This window comes from Zonotrichia albicollis, chromosome 6 (assembly GCF_047830755.1).
Source record: "Zonotrichia albicollis isolate bZonAlb1 chromosome 6, bZonAlb1.hap1, whole genome shotgun sequence".
Taxonomy (NCBI): domain Eukaryota; kingdom Metazoa; phylum Chordata; class Aves; order Passeriformes; family Passerellidae; genus Zonotrichia; species Zonotrichia albicollis.
The window spans coordinates 41,769,752-41,784,820 of record NC_133824.1 but is presented as its reverse complement, the minus strand read 5'-3'; the positions used below and the strand labels follow the sequence as shown (position 1 = coordinate 41,784,820).

The 15,069-nt window shown below is 42.5% G+C and overlaps 1 protein-coding gene across 1 annotated transcript; it reads right to left on the bottom strand.

The window, feature by feature from the left end:
* Positions 1 to 4,966: 4,966 nt before the first annotated feature.
* Positions 4,967 to 14,878, bottom strand: SAAL1 (serum amyloid A like 1). Its single transcript, XM_005486599.2, has 12 exons — positions 14,710 to 14,878; positions 14,346 to 14,459; positions 13,278 to 13,361; positions 11,578 to 11,657; positions 11,140 to 11,199; positions 10,769 to 10,884; positions 9,518 to 9,701; positions 9,177 to 9,259; positions 8,845 to 9,033; positions 7,819 to 8,015; positions 7,209 to 7,301; positions 4,967 to 6,621 (listed from the first exon to the last, which is right to left on the bottom strand). Exons 1-12 carry the CDS (start codon positions 14,824 to 14,826, stop codon positions 6,517 to 6,519), a joined length of 1,422 nt encoding a protein of 473 aa, XP_005486656.1. The 5' UTR covers positions 14,827 to 14,878; the 3' UTR covers positions 4,967 to 6,516.
* Between the last annotated feature and the right edge of the window lie 191 nt (positions 14,879 to 15,069).

Sequence of the window (15,069 nt, the reverse complement as noted above, 5' to 3'; positions counted from 1 at the left end):
ATTTCAAGCACCCATGTGTCATCTTCTTCTGATGTCATGCATACTGCACCTGTGCATAATATTCCTCCTGCCAGCCTTCTTCATTAAGTCAACAACAACAACAAAGACCTCTGTGCCTGTTATTCATAAGCTTTTTGTTATCTCACAGAAGACACAAAAGGGTCCAGAGCATGTGCGGGAAGGAAAGACCTTTGTTTAATCTAATTAGATTTACTTCTTTCAAGTCTAAGTAAACTCAGGGATCAGCAGATCAGAACTGATTAATTAAATCATGACAGCATTTCCTTTACCCTGTGTGGACAATCATATCATGCAGTGTCACATTCAGCAGGTTCTTCCAACAAAGCACCCTCAGCCTTCACACTGTGGACAAGAAATGTCGGCCTCCCAGGTGACACTGCAGCATCAAGAGCTCTTCTAATGCAAAAGCTGAGAGCTGTGGAGTAGCACTGTGGTTATTTTCAATACTTCCATTGTGGGGGTTGACTCCAGATCTGTTGGTTAAAGTTACTGATAAAGCTGCAATAAAAGATCTGGTTCTGACCTTTATGTTCACCACTGGGTGCTGGACAAGAGGGAAGTGAGCAGGGTAGGATCAAAAGGATGTGCACAGACACACTGCTGGATGCTGTCCTCACCCCCCTGCTCTGCTGTCCAGAAAGGCTGGAGAAGCAGGAAAGCTGCTTCAGGATTATCCCTTGCTGCTCTTGCTTGTGTCCATATGCACATGGACTGTGCAGGAATTGGCCTGGACCAACCCCTCTCCAGAGTAGCTCAAGGCCAGTATATTTTGCATCTATCTCCCATCTCCTTTTAAGAGTTGTGAGAACCTTTCCAATAAGGAAAGAAGGAAAAGGAGAAATCTTCCCCTCATTTGGGCTTGGGACTCTCCCACAAGAGCAGCTCACTCTACATAGTGCCCAAAACATTTATGTCTCTCAAAGACTTTCCTTGAACCTACACCAATTGTCAGCTCATGGACAATTTCCTGTGTTTCTTTTTGTCCACTCATAAATGTCTTCTATCTACTAACCTCACAAAACCAGACTCCTCCCTCGCTCTTCCATGTTTTCTCCATTCATTTTTCTCTTCCCTATTATTCCAATCTTTTCTGTCCACTACTGCTCTTCCTTCCTTTCAGTCGTTGTTATGACTTCATCCTAAATGACAAAATGGAGTAATTTTGCAGGTTTTTTCATTCCCACCTAATCTGAAGTGTTTGCCCCTCTTTTCTACTTTCTTAACTTATTAAATCAAAATCTTTACTAATCAGGCTGGCATAAACTCAAAATATCTACCCATGGTTTCTGTGTCCTGACTTCCCACCCGACTAATGAGGAAACTCTCTGATGTTGAATGAAAGAGTTTGTGCACTACAAAGAAGTCTTCATGGAAAATGAAACCTTTTGACATCACTGGCTGATTATAATGCAGCACGGTGGCTGTATTGCAGGGCAGGATAAAAGTGTGCATGTATTTCCTGCATGTTTCAATATCCTCCTATTGACAGAAGATAGGGAGACTGGTCTGCTACTGGAGGCCAGGAAATTATTTTTCTGATTTCATTGGAATAATTGACAAAAGCATTTCCTTTCTATGTAAGGTTAACAGATGGTTTGTTAAAGTTACATCTTCTTTAAACAGAGCTGTCACCAAAAATTATATACATGACAACAGAAATAATATTGATACAAACTCACTGCAAAATTAAAATGAAGTTTGCATAACCTGAAGCACAGAGTAAATAACTGCCACTATTGCAACACGGAATACCAAGGTGCATTTGCTTTTCTAAGATTTCCTTGGAAACCGGATGAAGGGACATAAATTGGGGAAGTGTCAACATGGGACTTAAGTTACCATGGGCACAAAGATGCAGGTAGTCGTTGTGCCTGTGCCAGGAGCAGGCTGCAGGCTGCAAGCACCAACCCTGCAGGACCTTGCTTTCACAAATTGCCTCTGTCATGTCAAGATCTATGCCAAACAAGGGCTTGCAACACCTGACTGCCTCACCTCCATCGTGATTTGGCTCCCCGATGCCTCACCTGGCCAGCAAAAAACATGGGGGAAGAGTTAGTGAATTAAAAAAAGAAATTGAAAAGATCCAGCAATACTCAATAGCCCACTTGCTGTGGTTTTTAAGACCTCATGTTCACCTTAAGCTTGTCTCATTTCCATCAGATCAGGAGAAACTACAAAGGAAATTCAGGTTTGAAAACAGAAAATGTAATCAGTGTTAGACTTTCGATAAGTGACTGCACACCAGCTATTCCACCTGGACAGATCTAGAATGCTAACATAATTACTGATATGTAATACTTTTCTCCTTCACTTATTATTTATCCTCTTTGTCAGGATTCTTCCAGGCTTTTCCCTATTTGCCTTCTTTCTCCAGTATCTTTTAATCTTTTTTCTTCCTCTACTACTACTGTCTTCTCTTCACAGCCTCCTACCACTGTCACCTTTTCTTTGTGAGCTCTTTCACAGTAGCCTTTGTATGAAATTCAGCTCTCAGACTTTACTGAGCCATCACTAAGACCTGCAGCTCACATGCAATGACCTGGGAGAAAGAGGAATTGAGCCCCACTGGGTTTTCCCTGTGTTCATTCATTTTCTCCACAGTAACAACTCAGAAGCAAACCCATTCTCTTACCCATCTTAGATGTCACCTCCTTGCATTATAAAACCTGCTTTTTTTTGCAGAAATGAATCAGGGAGGGGAACAAAAGGAGGTGTAGGAGCAGCATTTCCCATTGCAAACCTCAGTGGACAGCTGCTGGCAATAACCTGGTTTGTTTTGCCGTGCTGGTGATGTCAGGTTCGCTCAGCTCACGCCCTGTTAGCTCTGACTGAGGGGCTTCACTCCCTGCAGGGCTGAGGCACGAGGCTGCCCGGGCTTGCCTTCACATGAAGGGCTTCTGGGAGGTTGTGTAACAGCACAGCAGACTGGTCCTTGCCCCAGGTGCAGCAGGTTCTTCCTTCCTCACTGACTTTGGCAGAGCACGTGAATTTCATCATCATCGCCAGCAAAGCGAGCATTGAAAAAGGAAAATTAATTTTGAGGGGGAAATAAAAGATACATTAGGGAGCTGCTAAAATGTTCTGCTCTAGGAAAAAAATTTGCCAATTTTTTGGTGAAAAATAAAAGAAAGACTGCTGGTTTTGTAACTCCCTGTAGCAGCCAAAATAAGTGAGAAAGAACACAGATTTTCCAGGCAAAGAAAACTGCAGTAACACCTCTGTACCTTTTAATGCCAATATAATAAACTATGAAGATACTTCACTTAAAGATTTTATCTTATTATCTCTTTTGGATGCAGCTTAGTTTCAGTGACAGGTGTTTATAATAGGGCAGTTTCATCTCACAAAGGACTCACCACAGCATTTAGAAAAAATATTAACTAAAATAGTAGTGACAGAAAATTAAGCAAGCAGAGTGACATGGATATGGAGAAGCACAGAAAAGAGCTTTTTAGGTTTCATGGAGAAAGAACAAATTTGCATCATGAATATTGGGAAAGCATTAGGATATCAGTAACCACCTCCTTGCACTGCTAAAGGAGCAGATAAAGCATTCCAATGCCACTGTTTTTTTTCCCACATCCCAAATTTCTTTGGTTTTGTAGTGCTTTGTCCCACCAGAAAAAAAAGTTACAATATGGGATAAGGATACCACATGTGCAAAAAAGTTGAGTCAACAGAATGTTAGAATCCTACCTTTGAATAAAATTATATGGATCTATTAAGACTAATTTAAAATAAGGCCTTCCAATCTGCCTTCTGCGTCAATTTTCTATGACTGCTCTTATGCCACAAGTCACATCCAGCTCTGTCCAAGCAGGATTGAACTCCTGCTGTATTAGTTCAATGCTTCAGGTACCCACTTTTGTTCAGAGCTCTGCACAGAGCAGCAACAAGTACTTCTCATTTCTGCCCAAAGGAGGATGTTCTGGAGTTAATCAGATCTTTGGTATGGAAGAAAGCTGCTCACCTGCTTGTAGACAGACAGATAACCATTCTGAATCAACTGGCCTAGAGAGCTCAGTCTTGCCAGTGGGTGTCAAAACAGGTCTAGGAGACTGAATTTTAAAAAATACCAAATTCAAAACCCAAACACCTCCCTGCCCCTGCCAGGAAAAGCCCAACCCCACCAAAACCCCAAACACCTGCTACTGATGAAGCACAGGCCAAGGGAGGTCCCTGCTGGCAGGATGATGAAACACACGTGCACCAGCTCCAAACACATCCTCCACCTACCCCCACAAATAATTTCTTCCCTCTCTGAGCCCCAAAATCCGGCACAGTTCCCTTCATCCACCCTGGCACCAGCCTCACTCCCAAGGCAGCGCCGCACCCACCGCACAGGGGTGGGCAAAGGGGGAATCCCAGTCTCCAATCCACCCTGGCCATCAAGGATAAAATAAAAATAAAAAAAATAAAAATTCCCAGCATACCTGAGTTACCATTCTGCTGAAGCAAGGCTGGCTGACCATGCCTGCAGCTCCTTCTGTTGCAGGTGAGCAGGAGGATGGGACCCACCTGGGTTCCCACATGACATCAGTAATTTTTTCTGTCACCAGATATCAGTATCACTTAACAGTTCATCAGCCAACACTGGATATTGGCGTATTGAAAAGGAGAAGGAACAAAATAAAACAACAGATCTTGTCTCAGCTTTTTTTTCTTCATTACATTACATGGCTGCTGCAGAATTTCGACTACCACAAATTCCAGGAGATGCACACCAGAAATAATTCTTCACTATGGTGGAAGACACTTATGATACAGCTGGGGACAAACCAAGCTCAAAAAATGTTTATGGGATGAGACACACATTAACTTCCAGACCATAAAAATGACTATGCAAAAAAGCAAGAGTTAAAATAAATATTCAATGAAGGAAAACTTTTTACAGCACACAGACATTATGAAGAGGTTGGATTTTCTTTTTACAACTGACACACTTAAGAGTAACAGACATTTCCAGTAGCTCAGAAAACAAATTTAATTGACACTAGAATGAAGGAAAGCATACAGGTTTGTTTTTTTTTTATAAAAAAAGAAGCTTTATTACAAATCTGTAGGTTTAAGAAAATATCCCAAAACTGTCAAAGTAGTATGAAAAATGGTGTCATCTGATTCACAGTCACCAGATTTCTCCAACAAACATAGCATACAAAAATTGATATAAACCATGGCAATTCTTTTTGGCAACACAAGTCAGGTATTTGCAATTCCAAATTCCCTGTTGACAACAAAGATGCTGCTGGCAGGGGGATGACTGAATTGCACTGGTTTTGAAAACTGGAGGCTGGGATGGAAAGGTTATATATACATATACACATACTGTATTTTACCACGTCCAGGTAACTCCGGTAACACAACATGGCCCAGCACAACACTAAAGTCTGTAAAACCTGGAGAGCCAGGGAATGTGTGTATGTGACACTCAGTTATTCTCTATGCTCTGGTTCCCATCTGCTTTTACATCTCAACCCTAATAAAGGCCAATTGGTTTCCACTCTCATTTACAGAAACAGTGAGGTTGATGTGCTGCTGTGCTGTCTCTTCAGACTCAGGACATGTCAGGTCCATTGCCTGCAGACACAGGATCTAAAAATACAATGCAGTTTAAACATCATATAGTTAAAATTTTAGGACATTGTACACTGAATTCCCTGCAAGTGACCTAACACCCTAACCTCCCCCATGGAAAACATGGCATTTCTCATGCCATTCTGAGATAATTCACACAACAGATCAAGAAGGAAAGAACTGATACGTTACACTCCTACACTGAAGCACAGACTGCTGAAAAAAACCCCACAGGTCTGCAAGTACACCAGGGATTGAATCCAAAGTTGCCCTGCAACTCTGAACTGTGGGTAGTCACCTGCAATGGCTGGAAGCTGCAGCACAGACCATTGGTAACAATATTCTCAAATCCTTTCACTGCACAGCACTGAGACACTACAGCTCAGAGCTGCAGAAGAAGTTGAAGATTTGAAAGAAGCAGAATGAAACCTTTCTGTTACAGTACCTGCTCAAGGTATTGATATAATCTAAAAAAATCCCAAATAATTTAACAGTTTTTATCAGATGCTTAAGGGGGATTTCTATTGAGCAAACCTCCTTTTGCCAACAGCAACTTGAAAGTAACCAGCACCGTGTTAAAGAACTACTCAGTGCATTTCATTCATTTTGCTGTTTCAACTTCAGTTGAAAAGCACAGAATTGAGAGTTATTCAAATAAAACTACTCTGCAGGAGAGCAATTAGAAATCAACAGTCTCTCATTACCAGAGCAAACAGGATGGAAGATGCAGAAGTGATCCACAGTCATTTCTTTCCCCTTGCAGACCAGGTTAACCCTAGGTTAATCAGGGCTACCCAGAACATTTAAAAGCCACCCGCTGGTAAAGAGGTTGACTCATTCTCCTGCATTTACTGAAAACTTGATTCCTGAAATGCTGTAATGAAACAGTCAAAAATCCTCATTCCAAAGAAGGAAAATATTTCATGTACATTCTTGGGTGTGAACCTTCAGGCTGGGGAAACGTTTTTCTAGATTGTCAGCAAGGGTCTGATCAGCCTCACGCAGGACTTCAAGGAAACTCTCCACCTGGAAATAAAACACACACACAAGGAGAAAAAATAAAAACCAAAACCAACTTGCATGGAACACAGAATTCTTATACTGGCACAGGGGCTCTTTCTACTTCTTTACCTTCCCAATAAGAGCAGCCAGCACCAGCCACTGAATGATGGAAAATGCCCCACAGTAGCTGCCTTCCTCCTAAACCTCACAACTCCAGTTGGTCTAAATTTTGAAGTGGTACCACTTTCCTCAAACACTTATTTTCTTGTTTAAAAGAAACACAGAAACTTGTATCACCCAGAGAAAAGCTCCCTATGAAAAATACTTAGAATAATTCCTTTATAAAAATATACAGGACAACTTTTCAGCTAGGATAAATTTTCAGACGTCCATTCACATCAGCACAGTTTGGCCCTGGCATCAGCTGAAGATCTCAGCAAAGCTCTGGCTGAAGTGAGGCAGAACAGACAGAAGGGGTAAGACTGTCTGGCACTGGATGGTGTTTTACCTGTGCCTTAGCAATTCTGTCCTGTTTGTGTATCAGATTTGGAGAGGCCCTGCCACCCAGGAGCACTTTTTCAGCTGTGTCACAGACCTTGCCCCATACTCACCGAAGCAGAATACAGAGGTAAGAGGTTCTGAAAAGCACAGGAACATGTCTGTTCATTCAGGTGTCCCTGGTGCAGTCCTTCCAAGGTATTCTCCTGGAAAATCAGAAATGCAACCAGCATGTCATGAACAGTTGTTGGAAGCACAAACTCAAAACTGTGCACAGCATCTACAGAATGTGCTTTGTTCTTACAAATGGGTAAAACAACCAGAATTTACAGTTCTCAGAGAAAGCCAGACACAGCTGATGCCAAAAGGTGTGAAAGCTCACACATCACAAGTCTCTTAGCCTGAATGCTTCCATAATTAAAAAGGTCCAGCTGAGAAGGTGAGATTATATATTGACATTATTTCCTTTCCTTAAATAAACTGACTTTCATTCAAAAGAAAGGGTAACATATATTTTCAGAATTTATCATACAGAATCTTGGCACACACCTCAGAAAACCTGTGTCACTCCCATCTCCCACACATGTTGCTACTTCTGGTTGATTCTCTAATGAATTCCCAGTAAGCAACTGCACTTGCACAGAAAAATGTCCACATTAATATTAAATACTTCTTTCTTACCTACCCTGCAGAAATCCCTACTATAATTTTGTTTATTCTTACCTTGGTTAGTTCTTGAAGCATATTGGAAAGCAATTCACAGCAAATATCCTTCAAAATTTTTAAATGGAAATCTTCCTCATTTACATCAGTCCTTCCAGTCTCCTCTTGCTCAGATTCCTTGGAATTATCAACAGCTCTCTTCCCACAGCCCTCCATGTATTGTAAAATACGAATCAAGCTCCCAATCAGTGGCATATCTTAACACAAAGTAACAAGAACAGTGAACTTCAACACTGAAAATTCTTGTCCATCCTTTCAAGGCATTAGAGTTTTGAAACACACCATCAGATTTTTACACAAAAGCCATAGGGATGTATATTCTGACAGTGTTGTGTTTTGTTACTCAGAGACAGTTTTAAAGAAGCAAGTGGAAATGTAGTAGAAAACCCAAATCATTTTTCCTGCAAGCTGACCTGTATCTATAAAATATATATGCCAGTGTAAGTAACATGAGAAGGAAACTGTCTTTAGCAGTACTCAGTGAGGGCAGTATGTAAATTTGCATCCAGATAATCCTATCTGACAAACCAAACTGCACAGCATCTTTCTGCTGCAGGTGACCCCGACTCACATTCTCAAGACAGGCTTTTAATTCTAAAGATTTTTCCATGGATTGAAAAGTAAGAAATGATAGAGGGATTTAAGTAAGTGCAGAATCTCCCCCTACTTAAAAAAATTACTACATAAAAATATATGTTGTACATATATTTTGATTATATACATATGATGTATAAAATAACAATGTAATAATGTATTACTATATTTTAGCAAAAATAAATTCTGAAATTTTCACTAGTTTGCAGTGAGACTGAGCAGAATCTGTAGATTCTGGTACTGTAACTCCTTAGAATTTATAGCCCACCTGGCAACTGAACTTTGGGCTAGCTGAGATTCTGAGTAACCAGGGAAGAGTCTTACTGTATGCAATGTCACTGAATTGAACCACCTTCCACCCACACAAAGCCAACTGTGAATATTAACTTTAAAAAAAAAAAAAAAAAAGAACAGAAAAAAAGTATGACTTGCTTTTCCTCATCCTGGTGTACTCCTGCTCTGTCTGTGAAGCAAACATAGCAGACAGCACAGACAAAATAGAGGCCAGCACAGTCTTCTGCTCCTGCACAATGATGGGTGGGTCATCTGGCTGGCAAAGCTCCTGGCTAACGAGCTCATAAAGCAAACTCCAAGTCTCTTTTCCTCCATCAGGAGCCTGCACTTGAGAAAGAAAGAAAGAGAACCCCCCAACACAACAAATTTATTCCAGGTACTGAATTCCTGTTCTCCCCAATAAATACATGGTGATCCAGGAGTTATGGCCCCTCTTGGTCCCCTCACACACAGCAATTCCAGCTTCTTACCAATAGCCTGGATTCCCTCATCCACCGTGGTCAAGAGCTGCAGGATATGCATATAAACATCCAGCCCTTCTGGGTTATCTGATCTACACAGAACAAACATCAAAAAGACAAATTAAAGTGCTGCTTGCTGAGCTTATGTTCTGTGTTTTGGTCACAGAGAAGCCCATCAGCAGCCACTGCCATTCCCTTTGCAAACAAACAAATATCAAACCATAAGTCCAGGAAAACATATCCCAGTGATTTGTCAAACTGTGCCACTAAAAGCAAGATGTTTGGGCACAGGCCTTACAAGGTTACAAGGAATCTCCCCAGCCATGAAACCAAAAAGAAATCTCCCATACCTGACTTGCTTGGCTGCTTCAAGTATACAAGGCACAATCTTAAAGTCTGGAAGTTCTTCAGGAGAATCATCTACAGAGGGTCCCACAGAGCGACAGGTGCCACTCTTGATCCAGTTTAACATCAGCTCTTCATCCAGATCAAAGAGCTTGTCCACCACTTCACCCACTTTCACCAGCAATTCAACTGCACAAGAGAGAATGTTATTTTTTATTTCAACAAGAATAAAAATGAACAGCAGAACTTAGCTCACAAAATGCTAGTATATACAAGTACTTGGAGTAAATTCAGGACTGAAATAAATTCATTTTCTTTGTGACCTACTGCTGGTTGCTGTGTTTAATTCCTTTATGTGGCATAGACCAGGTAAAGAGTTGGCTACATAGGGAAAGCCCCCTGACACCTTCTACCTTGTCATGCCACATGTGAAGCAGTAACTTTATTCTGCAAAGAGATACTATGCTCCTGAGAAGTCCTAACTTCTGCTTCTGAAGTAAAACTTTTCAAGATTTGGTCCTAGATATGCAGTTTTATGCTAATCATCCACCTGCCAATCTGCATTTTACTTACACAGGTCTGTTATTTCAATTGGATGGAGCAGGATTTCTGAGAATTGGCATTAAAAAATGTATTAAAAATTGGAAAAGCTGTATTGTTAGGATTCTTGCAAATGACAACTACTGTTACAGCTGAGTTGGATGTTAAACATAAATGCTATTGAAAATATTTCCATTTTTAGATGGCTGGTGTGGTTTTTGCTAAATTAGTGCTAAGAGAGATTTGTGTAGCACTCTCTGCATACCCAAAGCCTGAACAGTATTCAGCTGCCAGGGTAACTGAACTGTTCCTCCAGTTCACATTCCAGAGATTCACTAGCTTTAAAACAGAAAATCCATATCTGACTTGAAAAAAACAAATTAAATGAGGTCTTGTTTCAAGATTCAAAAATGACAAGTGTATATCCCTGAATGAGATATTTTCTTTTATTGTGGAAAATAACAATTTCTTCAACTTAAACATATTTTTATTCCCCCCCAGAGCTTTCTTCTTCCTCTGTAAGTGCTTTTCTGGTTGGTTTTTTATATATGTATAAACCTGCAAATGCAGGGTGAGTTTGTTTTGGTGTCCTTTAAGCTCACGAGTTTTCCTTTATTTTAAAGAAATTAACCCAACTGAAAACATTTGTATTTGAAATTTTTATTTGAAATCTTCTGCAAACACCCACTAAATCCCAGCTTGTTCTGGCACCTTACCATTTGTAGAGCTGGACATGATGAAGCAAACACAGTCGTACACAGAGGGGTTTTCTCGGATCCTCTCCACCCAGACATTGGCCACCTCAGGCTGGGAGAGGCAAGTTAACAACAACCTGGGCAAGAATTCCACATTTAATAAATTAGAAACCAGTTCACTCCTTTTAGCTGTACCAGTGTAAATCCAAAATAATGACAGTGGAAACAGAAACAGGAATCTAACAGCAAAGTGATTTCACAATAATGCAGAAACAATAAAAGGAAAGGATGAGAGGATAATAAAATAGTGAGACCACTTGTCAGTTTTCTCCCCAGGCCTCAGAGCACAGCAGAACGACACTAATGATGCATTAGTTCCTGAGATGTCCTACCTGCTTGTTTCCAGAAGGGTTGGGGAGTCTGAATCACACAAACGTTGCAGTAACACTTGGCTTTAAGGAGAAAATGCAGGGGAAAAAAAGTTAATAAAATCCATTTTTATTTCTAAAAAAGGTATAAAAATATTAATTTCATAACTTCAGCCATGTTCTGAGATTAATGGCAGATTTCCTAACTGTGCATGCACTTCCAGTGTCTCAAGACCACCAAACTTAAAACCTAGCTTGACTAGTAATTAAAAAGCCCCAAAAAGAGTGGTCTGGGTCCTTTCTTCCTTTCCTGAGCACTTCCCACACAAACATGGCCAGCCAAAAGTTATGAATGAAGATGAGGCTGGGCAGGCAAGCTTAGATCCTTCTCCAACATGAATTTCCTGATTGTGAGTCCAGACAAGCAGTACCTGTTCATGTACAAAGCACACAGACACTCACCCGAGATTCTCATCTTTGCTAATGGACATGCAGATGTCCTGGAAACAGGCCATATTCCCTAATATTCCCACACAGATTTCCTGGAAAGTCAAAACACAGTGTAATGAAACAACTGCAAGCCCACAATTTCACTTCCAGAGCCATAAGACAAAAGCAAGAGAGGTTCAAAGATGTTTTCTGGTTTGACTTCCAAGCTTGTATGACCTGCTGATTTCATGAAAAAGATACAATTTTTTCCACAGATTCCATACAGATTTTTCTGTTCTATCAGACTAGCCTAAAATACTCTCAGGTACCATGCAGATATTTAGGTGCTCCATAAAAGCAAATGTATCTTGAAATCAGCTCTGCTTGCATATTCTTTGTATACAGTTTTGAAGCTAATTTGACAGCCCTGTTATTAAAGCAAAAAGGAATCCTAAAACAAAAATATCATTACATAAATGATATTTTTGAGCCTCATGACAATTCACTTGCTCACAATAGAAAGGGATCTTAATACAAGCTTCCAGCAAAGCCCACTTTCTGAATAAAGAGATCTAAAATAAAACAAAAGAAACAACAAGCCCCAAAGCAGTGCATCCCATTAGGATATTCATGCCAGGTAATCACTAAGAGGATGCACACTTGTGTAAGGAGGACCATAAGAGCTGTGAAACACCTGCAGGTGACTGGTGCTAAAACAAAGTGAGTCAGTTTGCAGCAATATAAAGTCAGAAATCAACTCTCTCCACTAAGGTTGTCTTCTTAATTATGAACATGCTATAACCTCTGCTACATTCCAGCAGGCACTCCAGCAAACACTGTTTCATGACAGCAGCTGTGACAGCCAACTTGCACTCACTTGCAAATTGGGGCTATACTTCCCAAAGACAAAGTACTAAACTTCCAAAGCTCCATTTGTCTCTACTGATCCGGAGTAAAGCATCTGGTAACTTCTGAGAAAGAGGATTTACATCAACACTGAATACCTTTGAAAATCCCATTTTGAGGCCTGCAGTGCACTGTGTAGCACTAGCTGGAAATCAGTGACATCAAAACAAGTGGAAAATTAAAAAGAAAAATTAAAGTATTGGTGTCTTAACAATTCCAAAGATTACTTTTTGTAATCTTTTGGTGTTTATTTCTCATTATCTTGTTCTGATTTGATCAGTAATTAATTTCCCCAAGTGGGGTCTGTTTTGCCCATGACAAATCACAGCAACTGGTGAGTGATGTCTCCCTGCCCTTATCTTGACTCATTTTGTTGTATTTTCTCTCCCCTGTCCAGCTGAGGAGGGGAGTGACAGAGTAGCTTTGGGGGGCACCTGGCCTCCAGCCACACTTCTCCAGGTCTGACTAAACAAATTCATGGCAATCTCTGTTCAGTAATCATGAAACAAGTCAAAAGGGAAAAAAAGGCCAGACAGGTTTTATAAAAGGTCCTGTAACTGTTTGATAAACTCAGGCCTTCATCAGTGTATCTAGATGAGGATGTGTGAGCAGACAGGTACCAGCTTCAGCACCACCAAAATTCTTACTGATTAGAGCATGTTAAAAACAGAGTGAAAAAGCATTTTACAATTTGATTTTATGTTTTCTCCTGGTTCTCCTTATACATTACACTTGCAATGGGAGAAGGGAGATAAATGTAAATGCATGTACAGAGCAATCTACTATTTCTATTGACACAGGAGAGCTTTTTGGCAGTCCATACTTACAGTTAGCCGAGGGCATTTGGACTTGGCAAACACTCCCATGAATATATCAGGGGCATTGAACTCCTGAAGGAATAAAGCAACATCCTGTGGAGAAAGTGGATGGAGAAGTAAATGGGCCTCTGCAATTTCCAAATGCAAAATCAAACATGCTCCCACAGCACAAGGACTGGATCAAAGAGATGACAAACTCACTACAAGGAATTTGTTATTTGCCAACAGTTAATACCAATAATCCTTGTTTTTCAATGAGAGAAGGCCAGCAAGCCCCTCTGGTGGTTCAGTATGCCAGTGATTTGCTGTAGAATGAGCTAAAAAGTCACATTTGCAAGGAAATGCAAATTGCTGCCTATCTCAACAGAAACAGACACTCAACCAGAATTCAGTAAATATCATGTTTTAAGGCATGACATCACCATGACATATAAAAAAGAAGCAAGTGAAGGAACTGTCATTAGCACTTGACTGGAACACACAAGAGGAAATCTCTTCTTCATTTTACCACATTAAAACACAAGATTAGTTTTCTGTTTGGGAGTAAAAGACCCATTTCCATGTTTACTTGAAAAATCTGAGCAACAAGGTAGGGAATAAAATAATACTTAAACTAACATATATATATATATCAAGAATCTGTTCCAGCATTTGAGAGTGTTGAGAAATAATACTAAGTGTTACACTGCCACTGCAAGTCTGCAGCTAAACTTTGAAAGGCTGTTCATCTATCAGAGAAAGCTATGCTTACCATCCCGACGTTTGGCAATTACTAGAGGAAAATATCCCTGTTCAGAGATGGCACCAGTACTATCCCCACAATCCAAGTGCTGAAGGCACAGGCTGTGCACCCCAGTTAATTCCAGCTGCTGTCCTGCCCTGCTCCTCTCCCCAGGGCAGCTCCGAGGTGAGTCCGCTCGGTGCCGCCCCAGCCCAGCTGTCCTGCCACACACCCGGGCGTGGGCAGCAGCTCCAGAACGAGCGAGCCGGCTGATTCCCTGCCTTCTCCCGCTGCCAGCACCATTCTGACGGGACACTCGGGGCAGACGGGCCCGAGGTGTGGCACAAGGCTCCTACCTCGTCCATCGACATGTCCCACACCTTGCAGATGTCATTCTCCATCTCCTCGTCCAGCTCCGTCCGGGCTCCCTCGGGGCTGGCGCCGGGGTCCGGCTCCGCGGGGGCGATGACCTGGGACAAGCGGGGCGGGCAACAATGACCCGACTGAGGCTCCGGCGCCACCCGGGAGTTCCCGCCCAGTGTTTTCCCACTGTGTTCCCGCCCGGCCCCGGATTTGTGCCCTGTGAATCCCAGCTGTGTCCCCAGGTTGGTCCCGGCTGGTCCCCCGTGTCCCCTCCGGCCCTGGCAGCGATCGCGTCGCGCCCGCCCAGCGCTGACCGACGCCGGGCCCGCCGCCCGCTCCCTCCCGGCGGCCGCGCACCTCGATGAGGCGGGTGAGGACGCTGAAGAGCCAGTGCTTGCTGTACACCGTGTTGCCCACCGCGTCCCCCTCCTCCTCCTCCGCATCGCTGCACGGCGGCGACGGATTGCGGTCCATGGTGGCCCCACAGCCGTGCGGAGCAGCGAGGCGGCGGCGCGGCCGGAGCGGCGCCCGCGGCCCCACAGCGCCCCCTGCCCACCGGCGGCCACTGCCGCCTCCCGCGCCCGGGCCTGTACCGGGATGGCGCCGGGACCATGCCGGGGTCGTGCTGGGATCGCGCCGGGATCGCACCGAGACCCATCCGCCCAGGGCCTTCCCTCGGCGGGGAGCGGCACCCCGAGGGTCCCAATGGGGTCCCTT

What these genes read in the sequence shown, in the direction of transcription:
- SAAL1 (XM_005486599.2), bottom strand. Translation starts at nt 14,826, where the DNA reads ATGGACCGCAATCCGTCGCCGCCGTGCAGCGATGCGGAGGAGGAGGAG. An exon ending in TCCTCACCCGCCTCATCGAG is followed by an intron (nt 14,460 to 14,709) that starts GTGCGCGGCCGC and finishes CGCTTGTCCCAG; the next exon opens with GTCATCGCCCCCGCGGAGCC. An exon ending in TGCTTCAAGAACTAACCAAG is followed by an intron (nt 7,302 to 7,818) that starts GTAAGAATAAAC and finishes CTGATTTTCCAG; the next exon opens with GAGAATACCTTGGAAGGACT.